General features: G+C 44.3%; 1 protein-coding gene across 2 annotated transcripts in view; it reads left to right on the forward strand.

The window, feature by feature from the left end:
- Positions 1 to 22,521, forward strand: part of LOC132405869 (CD209 antigen-like protein C) — an 81,426-nt gene that overhangs the window by 31,618 nt on the left and 27,287 nt on the right. Inside the window, exons 1-3 of one of the 2 annotated variants that reach the window (XM_059990861.1) lie at positions 2,617 to 2,649; positions 7,312 to 7,383; positions 17,273 to 17,344. In XM_059990861.1, coding sequence (XP_059846844.1) covers positions 2,625 to 2,649; positions 7,312 to 7,383; positions 17,273 to 17,344 — 169 coding nt within the window. In that variant the 5' untranslated portion in view covers positions 2,617 to 2,624. Of the gene's footprint in view, positions 1 to 2,616; positions 2,650 to 7,311; positions 7,384 to 17,272; positions 17,345 to 22,521 lie in introns of those variants that run through there. The other variant, XM_059990860.1, reaches the window with a different exon arrangement.

The raw sequence follows: 22,521 nt of genomic DNA on the forward strand, positions 1-22,521 counted from the left end.
CTAGGTAGCGCCAAAACGGCCAGAACTACCTAGCGAAGGCGTGGACACGGACAGACAGTTCCAAAAAGGGCGAGGCTCCAGACACAGGCAAGGCGAGGCAAGGCAAGGCTCCAGGCAGAGGCAAGATGAAGCCCAAGACACAGGTTGCAGGGCAAGGCTTCAGGCTTAGGTTGCAGGCAGGGCTTCGAGGGAAGGAAGGGAACAGTCTAGCCTCAGGGTAAGGGCAATGACGGCCTGACTTACCCCACGGAGGGAGGACAGGATACCGATGGAACCAACCCACACAGAGGCAAGGGCATGTTACTGACGAGTCGAACCCCACAGAGAGAAGGACAGGATACTGACAAGAGGAATCAGTAACCAGCCGCGAACCCAGAGCTGCTTATATTCCAGGCCCCAGGACGAGAACCAGTTGCCTACAATTAATCCCAAATGGGTCAAGGCTAAGCCGGAAGACCCGGAGTCTAGAGTTCACGGACCGGACCGTGACAAATGCACCACTCCCCCGCAACTCAACCTAGTTATCGTCCCGGTAAGTTTTATCTGCAATTTGAGAAGGATAAGGGCAGATCGGAGGTGCCAGTGTTGCAGCTGAACAAAGGAGACTATGGAGCCATGAGGGAGGAGCTGGCCAAAGTTAACTGGACGGATATCCTAGCAGAAAAGACAGTGAAACAGCAATGGCAGGTATTCTTGGGAATAATGCACAAGGTGCAATATCAGTTCCTCTGCCGGAGAAGGAAGGATTCAAAAGGGGGAAAGGGGCCACAGTGGCTGACAAAAGAAGTCTGAGATTGCATAGCATTAAAATAAGGAAGTATGACAGAGCTAAGATGATTGAGAGGACAGACGATAGGGTTTTTTTTAAGGAAAAACAGAACTTAACTAAGAAGGCAATACGGGGAGAAAAAATGAGGTCCGAATGCAAGCTAGCCAAGAATATAAACGAGGATAGCAAAAGCTTTTTTTAGATATGTGAAGAGAAAGAAGATAGTTAAGAACAATGTTAGACCCTTGAAGAATGAAATGGGTGAAATTGTTATGGGAAACAGAGAAATGGCAGAACAATTTAATAAATACTTTAGATCTGTCTTCACTAAGGAAGACACAAGCAATCTCCCAGATGTATGGATTGGCCAAGGACATAGGATAACCGAGGAAATGAAACAGATTAACTTTAGGAAGGAAACAGTGATGCGTAGACTGATGGGCCTGAAAGCTGACAAATGCCCAGGTCTAGATGGTCTGCATCCTAGGGTACGAAGGGAGGTGGCCCTGGAAATTGCGGATGCATTGATAATCATTTTCCAATGTTCCTTAGATTCAGGTTGAGTTCCTGAGAATTGGAGAATGGCTAATGTTATCACACTTTTTGAGAAAGGACGGAGGGAGAGAACAGAGAACTATCGTCCAGCCAGCCTAACATCAGTAGTGGGGAAGATGCTGGAGTCCACTATTAAAGATGAAATAGTGGCATATCAAGATAGCAGTGATAGGATTGGACCGAGTCAGCATGGGTTTATAATGGGCAAATCATGCTTGACTGATCTATTGGAGCTTTTTGAGGATGTAACCAGGAAGTTAGACAAGGGAGATCCAGTGGATGAAGTGTACCTCGATTTGCAGAAGTCATTCGATAAGGTCCTACATAGGAAATTGGTGGGTAAAATCAGAGCTCATGGCATTGGGGGGAGGATTTTGACATGGGTAGAAAACTGGTTGACAGATAGAAAGCAAAGGGTAGAGGTACATGGGTGTTTCTCGGAATGGCAGGTGGTGACTAGTGAGGTGCCGCAGGGTTCGGTATTGGGACCACAGATGCTTACGATTTACATCAACAATTTAGATGAAGACATTGAGAATAACATCAGCAAGTTTGCTGATAATACTAAGCAGGGTGGCAGTGTGACATGTGATGAAGATGTTAGGAGAATTCAGGGTAAATTGGATAGACTGAGTGAGTGGGCAGATACTTGGCAGATGAAGTTTAATGTGAATAAGTGTGAGATTATTCACTTTGGGAGTAAGAGCAGGAAGGCAAATTATTATCTGAACGGTGTAGTGTTAGGTCGGGGAGAAATACAAAAAGATCTAGTAGTCCTTGTTCATCAGTCACTGAAGGTGACAGAGCAAGTGCAGCCGGCAGTGAAGATGGCTAACAGAATGTTGGCCTTTACTACATAGGGAATTGAGTACAAGTGCAAGGAAATCCTTTTGCATTTGTACAGGGCCCTGGTGCGACCACACCTGGAGTATTGTGCACAGTTTTGGTCTCCAGGGTTAAGGGAGGACATCCTGGCTGTAGAGTACGTGCAGCGTAGATTCACTAGGTTAATTCCTGGGATGTTCGGACTGTCTTACGCAGACAGGTTAGAGAGACTAGACTTGTAAGGAGTTAAGGAGATGAAGAGGGGATCTGATTGCAACATGTAAGATTATTAAGGGATTGGACAAGATAGGCACGAAATATGTTCCAGATGCTGTGAGAGTCCAGTACCAGTGGGCATGGTTTGAGAATAAGGGGAGGTCATTTAGGACAGAGTTTAGGACAAACTTCTTCTCCCAGAGAGTTTTCGGAGTCTGGAATGCAATGCCTCGGAAGGCAGTGGACGCCAATTCTCTGGATGCTTTCAAGAAGGTGCTGGACAGGTATCTTATGGATAGGGGAATCAATGGATATGGGGACAAGGCAGGAAACGGGTATTGATAGTAAATGATCAACCATGATCTCAGAATGGCAGTGCAGGCTCGAAGGGCCGAATGGTCTACTTCTGTACCTATTGTCTATTGTCCCAATATGCCTTTTCAAGGCCTCCTTCAATATCTACCCAATATTGCATGCTCCCGGTCTCACCTTCCTCTAGATTTTATTACCTGCCTGAACTTATCAACTTCCTTTAACACAATTTTAGTTGTGGCCGCTAGGTTTTCCAAGGCATGCCGATTAGCTCCTCTAACCAAGCTACCATTCGTCCGAAAGATCGTGAAAGTTCTCATCCAAAGTGCTCAGCAAATTTGGCTTTCCCTCTGATATTATATCGAACAGAGGTCCACAATTCAACTGGAAATTTTGGGATGAATTTTGCAAACTTATTGTGGCTACCTTTCTTCTTTCCTCGGGGATCCATTTTCAGATTAATGTACATATGGAGAGAAGGAATCGAGCTGGCTCTAACCGTTCGAGGCCTAATATCCGGTAATTCGCCACCTGGAATAACCGTTTTATGAAGGCGGTGTTCGCCCATAGGATGCTTCAATATTCATCATTGTGTATGACCCCTTTCGGAGATGCTTTTGGGTTTCCGTATCCCCTCTTCCTGATCAGGAGGCTGATGTCGAGGTCCACACGACAGAGCAACTGTGTATGTATGCAAACAAATTTGGTTCAAGGCCTCAGAGACTCTTAAACAGAGTTCGACCCAACAGCAGGATATGGCCAATAGAAACAATTTGGGTCACTTTTTCTATTTTGGTCAGCAGGTCCATTTTTCAAATGAGGATTTTCTGCTCAAACTAGAAAGGCAGACATTAACTCCCCATTATATCGTTCTCTTTAGAGTCTGGGGAACATTATCCTGGTAACATACAAGTTAGAAATTTCCTGTCCTATGAGTACTCATCGCGCCTTTCATTTGTGGTCCCTTAGCTCCGAGCACACCACCCCTACCCCGAATGATCATAGGCGGTGAAATGGTCTACAGAATCTGTAGGGACTGCTGCTGAATTCACAAAATTAACAGGACACTTGCAATATTGGGTAGAGCGGGAGGGGTATAGTACTGTGTTACGGTGTTGCGTAACTTCCAGGGATATTTTTAATCCAGATTTAATTTCAGAATTGCATCGTTTACACCTCGATATTACTGGTCCGTTAGGAGCCGTTTGAAGGGGGAGGAATTCTGTCACAATTTCGGGTAGTACAAAAGTTTATATTCTCCATTTTGTTTTGTAATATCTTCGTTTAATTAATTATACTCATCACATATGATTGCGCTTCCGACTTTTATGATGTGTTAAAGTTAGATCTTCCTGGTTTATACTAAAGTTGCAATTGTCTTCTGATAATTCTCCTCAAAACTTTTCCGGTGTATAATTAAGTATCCTTGAAAAGCTTACCTGAAACTTGTCAGTACACTGGGGTCTAATTAGGTGTACAGAGATTATTCCATGCCCTGGAGTGTATTCCAAGAGGTAGTGCTAAACCCTCGGTTTTCTTATTGAATGGTCCTGATCCTTGTCGAGTAAAGATCAGACCGAGCGTTTGCGGGTTATCCAGAAAACCAAAAAATATAGGAGCAGGGTTAGGCCATTCGGCCCATCGAATTTGTTCTGCCATTCTATCATGGGCTGGTCCAATTGTTCCAGTCATCATCACTCGCCTGCTGTCTTCCCAAACCCTTCGATAACCTGGCTAACAAGAACCTATCTGTCTGAGCCTATATTACACACAATGACTTGGACTCCACAGCCGCTCGTGGCAACAAATTCTGACTAATTTGTCTGGATCTCTTTGTTAAATGGATGTCCTTCAAGCTTGAATTGCGCCCTCTTATCCTAAACACCCCTACCATGAGAATTAACTTCGCCATGTCTAATCTGTATAGACATTTAACATTCGGAATGAGATCCCCTTCATTCTCCTGATCCGCAGGGAATACAGCCTAAGAGCTGCCAAACTTTCCACATACGGTAACTCTTTCATTCCTGGAATAATCCTTGTGAATCTTTTCTGAATCCTCCCTAATGTCAGTAATCCTTTAAAAATAAGGATCCCAAAACTGCAAACAATACTCCAAGTATGGTCTCACGTGTGCCTTATAGAGCTTAATAATCACATTCCGGCTCTTGCATTCTATACCAACATAAATGAATGCCGACATTGCATTCGCCTTCTTCATCACCGATTCAACTTAGGGGTTAACATTCAGACTATCCTGCACAAGGGCTCCCAATTCCCTTAGCCTCTCTGCATTTTGAATTCTCTCCCCATCTAACTAAGTGCCTGCTCGTTTATTTGTTCCACCAAAATAGTTCATTTGCCACTTCTTTGCCCAATCCCCCAAACTAGCTAACTCTGGTCTCTAAAGTCTCTCGGTTTCCTCAACACCACCCACTACTCCAGCTATTTTGTATCATGGGCAAATTTAGCTACAAATACAATAATCCCATAATCCCATTCGTAAAATGCAGCCGTCCCAACACCGACGTCTCTGGAATTCCACTAGTAACTAGCAGCCAGCCAGAATAGGATCCCTTATTCCCTCTCACTGTTTTCTGCTGATCACCCAATGCTCCATCCATGTTTGTAACTTCTCTGTAATGCCATGGGCTCTTATCTTGCTAAGCAGCCTCATGTGCGACACCCTGTCAAAGACCTTGCTCAAATCGAAGTAAACAACATCTATCTATCTCAGCCTCTAAGACACACAATCATTTAGACTGCGCAGCCGCCAATGGCAACAGATTCTGTCTTAAATAATTGATCTGCATCTCTTTTTTTAAATGGATGCCCTTGAGGTTTGAATTGTGCCCTCTTGTCCTAAACTCACCAACCATGGGAAATAACTTTGCCATATCTAATCTCTTCAGACCCTTTAAAATTAAGAATTTTTTACGAGACCCCCCCCCTCAATCTCCGAAACCGCAGGAAGTTAAGTCGAAGAGCTGCTGGACTTTCCTCATACAGTAACCCTTGCATTCCTGGAATAATTTTTGTGAATCTTCTCTGAAGCTTCCCTAATGTCGGTATATCCTTTAGCAATAAGGAGCCCAAAACTCCACACAATATTCCAAGTGTGGTTTCACGAATGAAACCATAGAGCCTCATTATCACATCCCTGCTCTTATATTCTATACCTTCAGAATTGAATGCCGACATTGCATTCACCTTCTTCTCCACAGATTCAACCTGGTTACCCTTCAGAGTATCCTGCACAAGGACCCCTAATTCCCTTAGCCTCTCTACATTTTGAATTCTTTCCCCATCTGACTAAAAGTCCGCTCGTTTACTTGTTCCACCAAACTATTTCACTTGCCACTTCTTTGACCAATCCCCGAATCTATCTAAGTCTAGCTAAAGTCTCTCTATTTCCTCAAGACCACCCGCTACTCCAGCTATATTTGTATCATGGGCAGATTTAGACACAATACTCCAATAATCCCATAGTCCAAATAATTGGCATACATCGTACAAAGCAGCGGTCCTAACACCGACCCCTGTGGAATTCCACTAGTAGCTGGCAGCCAGCAAGAACAGAATTCTTTATTCCCACTCATTGTTTTCTGCTGAACAGCAAATGCTCCTCCCATGCAGGTAAATTCCCTATAATGTCAAGAGTTCTTATCTTGCTAAGCAGCCTCATGTGCGACACCTTGTCAAAGGTCTTCTGAAAATCCAAGCACACTACTTCCCATCCACTGCATCTCCTTTCTCTACCCTGCTTGTAATTTCCTCAATAAACTGCATTCGGTTCGTCAAACAAGATTTTCCTCTCAGGAAACCATGCTGGCTCTCTTGTCAATTGCCTCCAGGTATTTGTAATCTCATTCCTAAAGATTAATTCCAACTACTTCATCAAACACTGATGATAGGCTAACAGGTCTACAATTTATTTCTTACTGCCTCCCTCACTTCCTGAATAGTAAAGTAACATTTGCAATTTTCAAGTCATTGGGTATCATTCCAGAAAATATCGCTTCCTGACAGACCATTGTCAATGCCTCTACAATCTCTCTAGTGACATCCCTTTAAACCCCAGGGCACATTTCATCAGGTTTAGGCGTTTTATCCACCTTGTAAGTTACACTGTTTTGTTTGTCTTTTTAGTTCGTTAAATACCTAAGACTGTTTAACACTTCCGAATATCTATGTGATCCTTCATTTGAATTCGCAGATATAGCACGTCATTTCCTTGCCTTTTACATGATAGGTCACCTGACTTGGACTGTGATATGGATGTATTTTACATTGACTCTGTCAGTTTTATCGTATTTTCACTCTTGTGAAAGGAAGTCTCGTGAGATTTTTTCAAACTTTCTGATGCGAAATAAGGGAAACGGGTACTTGGTCAAACATTTCCTTATGTTTTACTTTAATTCTGAATGGAGCAGGGTAATGACTTAACGGCCTCTCACGCTGACTGATTCAATATCTGACGTATGTCGGTGTGCTCCATATACGTTTCAGGTTTATCAGTATTTTCAATCACATTGATGATGATTATCATCAGTCGTCAAATCATTCGAGACTGAAGACATGATGAGCTAGCTGACAAATAAAACCACACGATCTAACTTGATATCCTTATTTAGTTGCAGGAAACCATGAGAAGAAACTTAGCGCCTTGGCTAAACTTCAGGACGAGATTTCGCAGCTGAATAAGAGTAAGTTTAAGAATTATCATACAAAATATCCAGACCAATTTTTTCTTAATTTGGAAACGATATGAATGTTGATAAGGAGCAGAGTGGCATAGATTGCTAAAATTGTTTCAGCTAATCCTATTTATGCCCCAAGCTCCAAAGTCAAATCCAATCCTACTGATTTGCTTACCTCCTGGAAAATGTTCTTACTTTATGCCCCCAGCAGCTGGTAATTCACATCATACCACAAGGACACTGACCTTGAATTAAAATCGTGTGAAAACAATAAATGAAAACAGAAATGTTTGAAATTAAGAAGTGTTCAACATTTCCGGTCGAAATAGAAGAAAAACTGTGGAGGATCATTCATCAGAATTGTGAAAGAGAGAGGCGAAGAAACAGATTCTTTCGAAGTTCCAGAGAAACAGGAGGAGCGACCTCAAGGCCGAAAGTACTGCCTCCATGCCCAGGATATCGGGAAGTTGTGCCATTAATATGTTTGTCTATATCTTAATCTAAAAAAATAACTATGTCCAGCGACAGAACTGGATATCGAAAGTTTTGAAAGGAGGGAATTTCTCTCCGGTCCACTGACCAAACAGAGATGTCAGCAGAGAATTGACAAAGCGAAAAAGAGTTTTGACTAATGAACAATCGCCGGTTAGGATTGATTATCAAGACCAAAATAAAGGAAGACAATGACAGGTTCATTGTCACATCAGCCGTTATCTGAGTGGACAGAGTCAGAATGGTTTGTTTGCAGCTTTAGCTATTCGAGGCGAAAACAAGCTTGAGTCAGAGAAAGCAAAGTAATATAAACTAAAGATTAAGTTTCATTTCCTTCACTTCTTTATATGTACTTAGCTGGGATAGTGACGTCAGACAAGTCAGTGGAATGCTCTTCTTGCAGGATGTAGGAAGACATAGTGTCCTCCAGAATCCTTTCCGACCACATCCAACTTCAGCCTCTACACAATCCGCGTTAAGGAATTGTATGATGAACTAGACGAACTCCGGATCATTTGGGAGGCTGAAGAGATGACAGATAGAGCATGTAGAGAGGTAGTTACTCCCTAGGTGCAGATCACAGGAGATTGTATGACAGTCGGTAGGGGGAAGGGGTTAAGGAACCAGTCCAATGTGTCATTGTGGTCATCTCCGTCAACAACATATATCAGCTTTCTCACTGTCGGGGTTAGGGGCTGACCTATTAGCCAAAAGTCGCAGTGGTCGAGTGTCTGTGAGTGAGTCTGGTTCTGCGAGTCAGCGTTGAAGGGGAGAGAATAGGCATGTTATGGTTATGGGTGATTTGTTAGTTAGGGGAACAGTCAAGACCTTCTGTGGGCGTGAGCAAGTTTCGCGTATGGTATTTTGTCTGCAAGGTGCGAGTGTTCACGTTATCTCCGATCGAGTCCTTGGGATTCTTAAGTAGAAAGGTGAACAGCCAAAAATCCTTTTCCATATTGATACGAATGCCATCGGTAAGATTAGTAACGTCTGTATAGGTTTTTCACGGAATTAGGTGTTAAGTTAAAAGGTAGGGCCTTCAGGATTGTGACCACAGGATTGCTATCTGTACCTCTTGGTAGGAAGTAAGAAGATTATACAGTTTAATATATGGTTAAGGAGTTGGTGTAGAAGGGAGGATGTAAGAGATTCAAATCGTTGTTCGCTCTTCCAGGGCATGTAGGACATGTACAGATGGGATTGTTTGCACTTGAACTGGAGCAGAACATATATCCTAGCGGGAAGCATTTTAATGCTGTATGATAGGATTTAAACCAGCGCTGCAGGGGCATGGGAACCAGAGTGTCAGAACAGTTTGTGGAGAGGATGCAGAGGTAAGAACTCAAGCAAAGCTAAACCTGACCTTCATTGAACCCTCCTATATAGAGTGGTTGCCGTTTTATCTCACAGATCCACTGCTGACAAGAAACTACGTTCCAGTGCCTATTTATCAACACGTTCTGTCACCAGCACACGTGAGTTATACATCGGTAACAGTGGTGGGGTCTGTATTGGATGAGAGGCGGCATTGGCTTCAGCGAGCTAGGCACCCATTCATCGTATGGACAGACCATAAGAACATAGCTTATATTCAGGAATAGATTACATTCATTTCTAAGAAGAATGCTGTCATAATGGGGGGCGAAGGGAGTGGACCCAAAAGCAAGACACAGACACTGAACTACCAGGAACAGGACTAGGCATGAGAAGGAAGCGAAGAAGAAAGGACGCTGGACATGTCAAAGGCCACGGACGAGACAAGAATTCCAGGCCTGGGCTTGGACTTGACGAGGATAACGCACCAGGACATAGAACTGGGAACTAGGAGCCTGGGCTTGGACACCGAGCCAGAGACTGGACAAGGACCCAGAACCTGGGTCTTGACTCGGGATCGGATTCCAAAACCAGACAAGGACAAGACGTGGCTACGGGACGAGGAAAGGCACAAGACTGGACGTAAGAATCCTGGACAGGACAAGGAAACCCCAGCACTAGACACAGGGAACCCCAGCACTGGGCTCGACAATGTACTCCTGAGCTGGGTGAGCACATAGACAATACGAGGAGATAGAGCCCTGGTCGAGGGAGAAGAAAAACGCAGAACACGGAGCTTTGGTCGAGGGAGATCAGGAACGCAGAACACCGAGCCTGGGTCGAGGGGGAACAAGAACGCAGAACACAGAGTCGGCGGAGAGACAGGAACATGAAACACCGAGCCGTGACCCCTCCTTGCGTACAGGACGTAAGGCCGGGACTCATTGCAGAGAACGCTGAACACGACAAGACATTTCCCAACGCTAGGTAGCGCCAAAACAGCCAGAACTACCTAGCGAAGGCGTGGACATGGACAGACAGTTCCAAAAATGGCGAGGCTCCAGACACAGGCGAGGCGAGGCGAGGCAAGGCAAGGCTCCAGGCAGAGGCAAGATGAAGCCCCAGACACAGGTTGCAGGGCAAGGCTTCAGGCGTAGGTTGCAGGCAGGGCTTCGGAGGGAAGGAAGGGAACAGTCAAGCCTCAGGGTAACGACAATGATGGCCTGACTTACCCAACGGAGGGACGACAGTATACCAATGGAACCAACCCACACAGAGACAAGGGCATGTTACTGACGAGATGAACCTCACAGAGAGAAGGACAGGATACTGACAAGAGGAATCAGTAACCAGCCTCGAACCCAGAGCTACTTTTTTTCCCGGCCCCAGGACGAGAATCAGTTGCCTACAATTAAACCCAAATGGGACAATGCTATGCCAGAAGACCCGGAGTCAGGAGTCCACGGACCGGACCGTGACAAATGCACCACTCCCCCCCAACTCAACCTAGTTATCGTCCCGGTAAGTTTTATCTGCAATTTGAGAAGGATAGGGGCAGATCGGAGGTGCCAGTGTTGCAGTTGAACAAAGGAGACTAAGGAGCCATGAGGGAGGAGCTGGCCAAAGTTAACTGGATGGATATCCTAGCAGAAAAGACAGTGGAACAGCAATGGCAGGTATTCTTGGGAATAATGCACAAGGTGCAAAATCAGTTCCTCTGCCAGAGAAGGAAGGATTCAAAAGGGGGAAAGGGGCCACAGTGGCTGACAAAAGAAGTCAGAGATTGCATAGCATTAACAAAAGGACGTATGACAGAGCTAAGGAGATTGGGAGGACAGATGATTTGGAATTTTTTAATTAAAAACAGAACATAACTAAAAAGGCAATACGGGGAGAAAAAATTAGGTCCGAACGCAAGCTAGCCAATAATATAAACGAGGATAGCAAAAGCTTTTTTTAGGTATGTGAAGAGAAAAAAGAAAGTTAAGAATAATGTTGGGCCCTTGAAGAATGAATTGAGTGAAATTGTTATGGGAAACAGAGAAATGGCAGTAGAATTTAATAAATACTTTAGATCTGTCTTCACTAAGGAAGACACAAGCAATCACCCAGATGTATGGATGGGCCAAGGACATAGGGTAACTGAGGAAATTAAACAGATTGACATTAGGAAGGAAACGGTGATGATTAGACTGATGGGACTGGAGGCTGACAAATCCCCAGTTCCAGATGATCTGCATCCTAGGGTACGAAGGGAAGTGGCCCTGGAAATTGCGGATGCATTGATAATCATTTCCCAATGTTCCTTAGATTCAGGATGAGTTCCTGAGAATTGGAGAATGGCTAATGTTATCCCACTTTTTGAGAAAGGAGGGAGGGAGAGAACAGAGAACTATCGTCCTGTCAGCCTAACATCAGTAGTGGGGAAGATGCTAAAGTCCATTATTAAAGATGAAATAGCGGCATATCTAGATAGCAGTGTAGGATTGGGCCGAGTCAGCATGGATTTACCATGAGCAAATCATGCTTGACTGATCTATTGGAGCTTTTCGAGGATATAACCAGGAAGTTAGACAAGGGAGATCCAGTGGATGAAGTGTACCTCGATTTTCAGAAGTCATTTGATTAGGTCCTACATAGGAGATTGGTGGGTAAAATCAGAGCTCATGGCATTGGGGGGAAGATTTTGACATGGGTAGAAAACCTGTTGGCAGACAGAAAGCAAAGGGTAGAGGTACATAGGTGTTTCTCAGAATGGCAGGTGATGACTAGTGAGGTGCCACAGGGCTCGGTATTGGGACCACAGATGCTTACGATTTACATCAACAATTTAGATGAAGACATTGAGAATAACATCAGCAGGTTTGCTGATGATAGTAAGCAGGGTGGCAGTGTGACATGTGATGAGGATGTTAGGAGAATTCAGGGTGAATTGGATAGACTGAGTGAGTGGGCAGATACTTGGCAGATGAAGTTTAATGTGAATAAGTGTGAGGTTATTCCCTTTGGGAGTACGAACAGGAAGGCAAATTATCATCTGAACGGTGTAGTGTTAGGTAGGGGAGAAATACAAAAAGATCTAGGAGTCCTTGTTCATCAGTCACTGAAGGTGACTGAGCAAGTCCAGCAGGCAGTGAAGATGGCTAATGGAATATTGGCCTTTACTACAAAGGGAATTGAGAACAAGTGCAAGGAAATCCTTTTGCATTTGTACAGGGCCCTGGTGGGACCACACCTGGATTATTGTGTACAGTTTTGGTCTCCAGGGTTAAGGGAGGACATCCTGGCTGTAGAGTAAGTGCAGCGTAGATTCACAAAGTTAATTCCTGGGATGTCCGGACTGTCTTACGCAGACAGGTTAGAGAGACTGGGCTTGTACACGCTGGAATTAAGGAGATGTAGAGGGGATCTGATTGCAACATGTAAGATTATTAAGGGATTGGTCAAGATAGAGGCAGGAAATATGTTCCAGATGCTGGGAGAGTCCAGTACCAGTGGGCATGGTTTGAGAATAAGGGGAGGTCATTTAGGACAGAGTTTAGGACAAACTTCTTCTCCCAGAGAGTTTTCGGGGTCTGGAATACACTGCCTCGGAAGGCAGTGGACGCCAATTCTCTGGATGCTTTCAAGAAGGAGCTGGACAGGTATCTTATGGATAGGGGAATCAAGGGATATGGGGACAAGGCAGCAACCGGGTATTGATAGTAGATGATCAGCCATGATCTCAGAATGGCGGTGCATTCTCGAAGGGCCGAATGGTCTACTTCTGCACCTATTGTCTATTGTCTATTGTCCCAATATGCCTTTTCAAGGCCTTCTTCAATATCTACCCAAATTCCATGCTCCCGGTCTCACCTTCCTCTAGATTTTATTACCTGTCTGAACTTATCACCTTCCTTTAACACAATTTAAGTTGTGGTCGCTAGGTTTTCCAAGGCTTGCCGATTAGTTCCTCTATCCAATCTACCATTCGTCCGAAAGATCATGAAAGTTCTCATCCAAGATGCTCAGGAAATTTGGCTTTCCCTCTGATATTATATCGGACAGAGGTCCACAGTTCAACTGGAAATTTTGGCATGAATTTTGCAAAATTATTGGGGCTACCTTTCTTCTTTCCTCGGGGATCCATCTGCAGGTTAATGTACATATGGAGAGAAGGAATCAAGTTTCCCCTAACCGTTCGCTGCCTAATATCCGGTAATTCGCCGCCTGGAATAACCGTTTAATGAAGGCGGTGTTCGCCCATAGGATGCTTCAATATTCATCGTTGGGTATGACCCCTTTCGAATATCCTTTTGGGTTTCCGTATCCCCTCTTCCTGATCAGGAGGCTGATGTTGGGGTCCACAAGACTTTCATCCCGCCTTTCATTAACCCAAAGTGAAACTTTAACTTTGTGGTGCCTTTGCTCCGAGCACTCCCACCCCTAACCCGAATGATCATAGGCGGTGAAATTGTCTACCGGATCTGTAGAGACTGCTGCTGAATTCACGAAATTAACAGGACACTTGCAATATTGGGTAGAGCGGGAGGGGTATAGTATTGTGTTACGGTGTTGGGTAACTTCCAGGGATATTTCTAATCCAGATTTAATTTCAGAATTGCATTGTATACACCTCGATATTACTGGTCCGTTAGGAGCCGGCTGTAGGGGGAGGAATTTGTCACAATTTCGGGTAGTACAAAAGATTGTATTCTCCATTTTGTTTTGTAATATCTTCGTTTAATTAATTATACTCATCACGTCTGATTGCGCTTCCGACTTTTATGATGTGTTAGAGTTAAATCTTCCTGGTTTATACTAAAGTTGCAATTGTCTTTTGATAATTCTCCTCAAGATGTTTCTGGTGTATAATTAAGTATCCTTGAAAAGCTTACCTAAAACTTGTCAGTATACTGGGGTCTAATTAGGTTTACAGAGATTATTCCATGCCTTGGAGTGTATTCCAAGAGGTAGTGCTAAACCCTCGGTTTTCTTATTGAATGGTCCTGATCCTTGTCGAGTAAAGATCAGACCGAGTTTTTGCGAGCTATCCAGGAGATCAAAAAATATAGGAGCAGGGTTAGGCCATTCGGCCCATCGAATTTGTTCTGCCATTCTATCATGGGCTGGTCCCATTGTTCCAGTCATCATCACTCGCCTGCTCTCTCCCCAAACCTTTGGATACCCTGGCTAACCAAGAACCTATCTGTCTGAGCCTATAATACACACAATGAGTTGGACTCCACAGCCGCTCGTGGCAACAAATTCTGACTAATCTGTCTGGATCTCTTTGTTAAATGGATGTCCTTCAAGCATGAATTGCGCCCTCTTATCCTAAACTCCCCTACCATGAGAAATAACTTCGCCTTATCTGATCTGTTCAGACATTTTAGCAGTCGGAATGTTTTTATGAGATCCCCTTCATTCTCCTGATCCACGGAGAATACAGCCCAAGAACTGCCAAACTTTCCACATACCCTATCTCTTTCATTCCTGAAATAATCATTGTGAATCTTTTCTGAACCCTCCCTAATGTCAGTAATCCGTTAAAAATAAGCGCCTGAAACTGCACACGATACTTCAAGTGTGGTCTCACGTGTGCCTCATAGAGCTTAATAATCTCATTCCCGGCTCTTGTATACTATACCAACAGAAATGAATGCCGACATTGCATTTGACTTCTTCATCACCGATTCAACTTAGGAGTTAACATTCAGAGTATCCTGCACAAGGGCTCCCAATTCCCTTAGCCTCTCTCAATTTTGAATTCTCTCCCCATCTGACTAAATGTCTGCTCGTTTATTTGTTCCACCAAAATAGTTCATTTGCCACTTCTTTGCCCAATCCCCCAAACTATCTAACTTTAGTCTCTAAAATCTCTCGGTTTCCTCAACACCACCCACTACACCAGCCACTTTGTATCATGGGCAAATTTAGCTACAAATGCAATAATCCCATAGTACAAATAATTACCACATTTCGTAAAAAGCAGCCGTCCCAACACCGACCCCTCTGGAATTCCACTAGTAACTAGCAGCCAGCCAGAATAGGATCCCTTATTCCCTCTCACTGTTTTCTGCTGATCACTCCATGCTCCATCCATGTTTGTAACTTCCCTGTAATGCCATGGGCTCTTAGCTTGCTAAGCAGCCTCATGTGCGATATCCTGTCAAAGGCCTTGTTAAAATCCAAGTAAACAACATCTATCTATCTCAGACTCTAAGACACACAATCATTTAGCCTGTGCAGCCGCCAATGGCAAAAGATTCTGTCTTAAATAATTTATCTGCATCTCTTTTTTTAAATGGATTCCCTTGAAGTTTGAATTGTGCCCTCTTGACCTAAACTCACTGACCATGGGAAATAACTTGGCCATATCTACAGACCTTTTAAAATTAAGAATTTTTTTACGAGATCCCCCCTCATTCTCCTAAACCGCAGGAAATGCAGCCCGAGAGCTGCAGGACTTTCCTCATACAGTAACCCTTGCATTCCTGGAATAATTTTTGTGAATCTTCTCTGAAGATTCCCTAATGTCGGTGTATCCTTTAAAAATAAGGAGCCCAAAACTCCACACAGTATTCCAAGTGTGGTTTCACAAATGCCTTATAGAGCCTCATAATCACATCCCTGCTCTTATATTCTATACCTTCTGAATTGGATGCCGACATTGCATTCACCTTCTTCTCCACAGATTCAACCTGGAGGTTACCCTTAGAGTATCCTGCACAAAGACCCCGAATTCCCTTAGCCTCTCTACATTTTGAATTCTTTCCCCATCTGACTAAAAGTCTACTCATTTATTTGTTCCACCAAACTATTTCATTTGCCTCTTCTTTAACCAATCCCCGAAACTATCTAAGCCTATTTAAAGTCCTTCTATTTCCTCAAGACCACCTGCTACTCCAGCTATTTTGTATCATGGGCAGATTTAGTCACAATACTCCAATAATCCCATAGTCCAAATAATTGACATACATCGTACAAAGCAGCGGTTCTAACACCAACCCCTGTGGAATTCCACTAGTAGCTGGCAGCCAGCAAGAACAGAATTCTTCATTCCCGTTCATTGATTTCTGCTGATCAGCCAATACTCCACCCATGCTGGTAAATTCCTTATAATGTAAAGAGTTCTTATCTTGCTAAGCAGCCTCATGTGTGACACCTTGTCAATGGCCTTCTGAAAATCCAAGCACACTACATCCCTTCCACTGCATTTCCTTTCTCTACCCTGCTTGTAATTTCCTCAAAAAATTGCATTCAGTTAGTCAAACAAGATTTTCCTTTCAGGAAACCATGCTGGATCTCTTGTCATGTGCCTCCAGGTATTCCGTACTCTCATTCCTAAAGATTAATTTCAACTACTTTATCAACCTCTGATGATAGGCTAACAGGTCTATAATTTACTTCTTACTGCCTCCCTCACTTCTTAAATAGTAAAGTAACATTTGCAATTTTCCAGTCATTGGGTATCATTCCAGAAAATATTGCTTCCAGACAGACCATTGTCAATGCCTCTACAATCTCTCCAGCGACATCCTTTTAAACCCCAGGGCATATTTCATCAGGTTCAGCCGTTTTATCCACCTTGTAAGTTCCACTGTTTTCATTGTCTTTTTAGTTCATTAAATACCTAAGACTGTTTAAAACTTCCAAATATCTTTGTGATCCTTCATTTGAATTTGCAGATATAGTGCGTCATTTCCTAGCCTTTTACATGATAGGTCACCTGACTTGGACTGTGATATGGATGTATTTTACATTGACTCTGTCAGTTTTATCGTATTTTCACTCTTGTGAAAGGAAGTCTCATGAGATTTTTTTCAAAATTTCTGATGCTAAATAAGGGAAACGGGTATTTGGTCAAATATTTCCTTATGTTTTACTTAAATTCTGAATGGAGCAGGGTAATGACTTAACGGCCTCCCACGCTGACTGATTCAATACCTGACGTATGTAGGTGTGCTCCATATACATTTCAGGTTTATCAGTATTTTCAATCACATTGATGATGATTATCATCAGTCGTCAAATCATTCGAGACTGAAGACATGATGAGCTAGCTGACAAATAAAACTACACGAACTAACCTGATATCCTTATTTAGTTGCAGGAAACCACGAGAAGAACCTTAGTGCCTTGGCTAAACTTCAGGACGAGATTTTACAGCTGAATATGAGTAAGTTTAATAATTATCATACAACATGTCCAGTCCTATTTTGTTTTTATTTGGAAACGATATGAATGTTGATAAGGAGCAGAGTGGCATAGATTGCTAAAATTGTTTCAGCTAATCCTATTTTTGTCCCAAACTCCAAAGTCAAATCCAATCCTACTCATTTGCTTACCTCCTGGAAAATTTTCTTACTTTATGCCCCCAGCAGCTGGTAATCCACATCACACCACAAGGACACTGACCTTGAATTAAAATCGTGTGAAAACAATAAATGAAAACAGAAATGTTTGAAATTATGAAGTGTTCAACATTTCCGGTCGAAATAGAAGAAAAACTGTGGAGGATCATTCGTCAGAATTTGGAAAGAGAGAGGAGAATAAACAGATTCCTTCGAAGTTCCAGAGAAACAGGAGGAATGACCTCAAGGCCGAAAGTACTTCCTCCATGCCCAGGAAATCGGGAAGTTGTGCTATTATTATGTCTGTCTATATCATACTATAGAAAAATAGCTTTGTCCAGCGACAGAACTGGATATCGAAAGTTTTGAAAGGAGGGAATTTCTCTCCGGTCCACTGACCAAACAGAGATGTCAGCAGAGAATTGACAAAGCGAAAAAGAGTTTTGAGTAACGAACAATCGGCGGTTAGGATTGATTATCAAGACCAAAATAAAGGAAGACAATGACAAGTTCATTGCCACATCAGCCGTTATCTGAGTGGACAGAGTCAGAATGGTTTGATTGTAGCTTTAGCTATTCGAGGCGAAAACAAGCTTGAGACAGAGAAAGCAAAGTAACTAAAACTAAAGATTAAGTTTCATTTCCTTCACTTCTTTATATGTGCTTAGCTAGGATAGTAGAGACGTCAGACAAGTCAGTGGAATGCTCTTCTTGCAGGATGTAGGGAGACAGTGTCCTCCAGAATCCTTTCCGACCACATCCAACTTCAGCTTCTACACAATCCGCGTTAATGAATTGTATGATGAACTAGACGAACACCGGATCATTTGGGAGTCTGAAGAGATGACAGATAGAGCATGTAGAGAGGTAGTTACTTCTGGGTGCAGAACACAGGAGATTGTATGACAGTTGGGAGGGGGAAGGGGTTAAGGAACCAGTGCAATGTGCCGATGTGGTCATGTCCGTCAACAACATATATCAGCTTTCACACTGTCGGGGTTAGGGGCTGACCTAATAGCCAAAAGTCGCAGTGGTCGAGTGTGTGTAACTGAGTCTGGTTCTGCGAGTCAGCTTTGAAGGGGAGAGAATAGGCATGTTATGGTGATGGATGATTTGTTAATTAGGGGAACAGTCAAGACCTTCTGTGGGCGTGAGCGAGTTTCGCGTATGGTATTTTGTCTGCCAGGTGCGAGTATCCCTGCTATCTCCGATCGAGTCCTTAGGATTCTTAAGTAGAAAGGTGAACAGCCAAAAATCCTGTTCCATGTTGATACAAATGCCATCAGTAAGATTAGTAACGACTGTATAGGTTTTTCACGGAATTAGGTGTTAAGTTAAAAGGTAGGACTTTCAGGATTGTGACCACAGGATTGCTATCTGTGCCTCGTGGTAGGGAGTAAGAAGATTATTCAGTTTAATATATGGTTAAGGAGTTGGTGTAGGAGGGAGGATGTAAGAGATTCAAATCGTTGTTCGCTCTTCCAGGGCGTGTAGGACATGTACAGATGGGAAGGTTTGCACTTGAATTGGAGCGGAACAAATATCCTAGCGGGAAGCATTGTTAATGCTGTATGATAGGATTTAAACCAGCGCTGCAGGGGCATGGGAACAAGAGTGTCAGAACAGTTTGTGGAGAGGATGCAGAGGCAAATGTTGGTAAGAACTCAAGCAAAGCTAGCAAACAAAATGTTGAGCGTGGTGTGACTAGTTTCCTGAAATGCGCATTAGAACCATAGAACATTACTGCACAGAAACAGGCGTTTTGGACCTTCTTGGCTGTGTCGAACCATTTTTCTGCTTAATCACACTGACCTGCACCTGGTCCATTATCTTATTGTTTTGAAGTTAGGAAGGACAGGTGATAGTGCTGAAGCTGAGATAGCTGGTTTACCAACAGAGGCTTTGTGTAGTGAGTGGTGGCTCTTGATAGGGTAAAAAGTCAGTAAACAGGATGAGCTGCAATGTTAAAGGTGGGCAAGATCGAAAAGGGTGAATACAGGACAGAACGTGTTATATTTGAATGTGCTCAGTATATAAAGGGCGGTAGATGAACTTGCAGCACTGTTGTAGATTGGCAGGTATGATGTTCTAGGCATCTCTGAATCACGGGTGAAAGATGATTTCAGCTGAGAGCATAATGTTCAAGAATACACGTTATATCCCAAAGACAGGTAGGAAGGCGTTGCTCTGTTGGTTTTAATAAAATGAAATCAAATCATTACAAAGAGGGGACATATGGTTGGGTGGTGTTGCATATTTGTGGGAAGAGCTAAATAACAGCAAGGATAAAAAGACCCTGATGTGAAATGTATACAGTCGCTCAAACAGTACTAAAGTCATGGCTCCGGTCCGCCGTTCCACTTTAACACTTCTTTCTCCCTGATCATGCCCCAATTTCAGTCAATTGTTGCTAGTTACCCAATAATCGTGCAGCTGGCTTTCATCAGAGACTGGGAAATAAAAACGAGGACGAATCTATCACAGGTTGCCAGTTCGTTGGTCAATTCTAGTGTGATACTTCATTCACTGTTCCGATTAGAACCGTTAGTTCTAAGTTCCGCTCTAGGTTCTAGAGAGTCACTATGAATCATGACTCCTTGTCAAGATCCCTCTAGTTTCCTGCTCTACGTTCAGGTCTACGCCAGCCTCCCCAACTGAGTAGACGTGCCAGTGTCCTGCACTTGGGTTCTCCTCCGTCGCCCCCGTGTAACAGAACAAACTGGCCAGAATGAACCCAGCGGACATTGACCCGGTGCAACAGGCCCTCGTTAGCCAGGGCTCCCTACTGGGCATACAGGAGCAACTACTCAGAGAAGTCTTGAAAGATCTTCGTGCCCCATCCGAGGATGTAAAGGTCGGTGAGCAGGTGGACCGGGTATCCGCTCCCCCTACTCTGTCCCTTTCAAGAACCAAGTCTGACCAAACCACGCAGCATGGGATGGGAACGCCCCTGGGCTCGGCAACACAATCACCTCGAGAGCCTTACGTACCCGAACCGGATCCTATGCTAGGGACCTAGGGAAGTGCCCGGCTTCCTTACTGCAGTGCTCCCTGGATTTTGACCAACAACCAAGTACGTACAGCTCAGACAGATAAAAAAATGGAGATGTTACGAGGGGATGCCTTATCATGGGACACCGGGATTTGGGACAACCGGCCAGAGGACTGTTCGTCATCCTCCACCTTCGTCTCTGAAATGAAGAAGGTTTTTGGACAGCCCATTGGCGGGAAAGACGCCACGAGGAGCCTTCTGATTCTCTGTCAGGGCTCGCGAAGCGTAGTCAAATACTCCGTAGAGTTCCGAATATTAACGGCCGACTCTGGGTAGAATGACGAAGCACTACAGGAAGTGTTTCGACGGGGTCTCTCTGACAAGATAGAAGATGAATTAGTGGGCAGGGATGACGCGAACTGTCTGGACTCTTTGATCTCTCGAGCCACCAGGGTATTCATTCGACTTCGAGAACGTCTGAGAGAAAAGACCGGTCACCCTGCTGCCCCCTTTACCATCTTCAGCCAGCCTCTCTACCCCATCTGCTCCTAATGCATTCCACGCACCAACTGCTCTTGTGAATCAGACGACACACCCTTCAGTACCCCAAGCCCGGATGCAGATCCAAGCTACTGTAACCTACAACCAACAGTCCCTGTCCTTGTCTCCCTTGATAGACTCCGGTGCTGAGGGGGATCTGTTGAGTTAAGACATAGCTGCCCAGGCAGGAATTCCTCGGGAGCCGTTGTCTACCCCTCTGGAAGTCCGGGCACTGGACGGAAGACATCCGGCTCAAGTACTCCACCACTGAAGTTGATCCTCTCTGGGAATCATCGGAAGCAGATACAATTTAACCTAATCTCCTCTCCTCAAGCCCCGATAGTACTTGGATACCCCTGGTTACTCCGCCATAATGCTTGCATTGATTGGTCTACCGGGAGAATAGCCAGTTGGAGCCCGCTTTGCCACGCCACTTGTCTGCAGTCGGCCCTATCCCATAGGGAGGAGACAGAGACCTCGCCTGTCTTTGAAACCTTCGACTTGTCCAGAGATTCCACAGAATACCAAGACCTGGGACAGGTATACAGCAAGCAACGTGCTCTTTCCCTGCCTCCACACCACCCAAATAACTGCGCTATCGACCTTCTCCCCGGGACCTCGTTACCTGTATAACTTGTCCCGGCCTAAGAAAGAAGCCATGGAGAAATATATTAGTGAGTCTCTCGCGGCGGGCATTATTCGACCCTCATCCTTCCCGGTGGGTGCTGGATTATTCTTCGTGGGGAAGCTTGATGGCTCTCTCCATTCCTGCACCGATTACCGAGGCCTAAATCATATGACCATTAAGAACAAGTACCCACTGCGTTCGAGCCACTTCAAGAAGCCACCATCTTCTCGAAGTTGGACCTCTGAAACACCTACCATTTCATCCGGATAAGGGAGGGGGACGAGCGGAAGAGGGCTTTCAATACCCCGTTAGGCCACTTCGAGTACTTAGTCATGCCTTTCGGCCTCACCAATGCCCCCGCAGTTTTTCAAGCATTGATTAAAGATGTACTAAGAGACTTCATTAACCGCTTTGTGTTTGTCTATCAGGATGACATCCTGATCTTTTCCAGCAGTCCCCAGCAACACATGCATCAAGTCCGTCAAGTCCTGCAGAGGTTGGGGAGAATAAATTATTCGTAAAGGCGGAGAAATGCGAATTTCACGTCCCCTCGGTCAGCTTCCTTGATAATATCATCGAGAGGGGACAGGTGAGAGTTGATCCCGCGAAGATCCGGGCTGTGGTGGAGTGGCCCAAACCCACGGACCGCAAGCAACTCCAACGGTTCCTGGTGTTTGCGAACTTCTATCGTCGGTTCATCAGATACAACAGTCAGATGGCGGCTCTCCTTATCCGAATTACCTCAGCTGCCACCCCTTTCCTACGGAACTCCGAGGCGGAATCAGCATTCGCCGAACTGAAAAGGCGTTTCACGTCTGCCCCTGTTCTGATTCAAACGGACC

This window comes from Hypanus sabinus, chromosome 16 (genome assembly GCF_030144855.1).
Source record: "Hypanus sabinus isolate sHypSab1 chromosome 16, sHypSab1.hap1, whole genome shotgun sequence".
Lineage (NCBI taxonomy): Eukaryota > Metazoa > Chordata > Chondrichthyes > Myliobatiformes > Dasyatidae > Hypanus > Hypanus sabinus.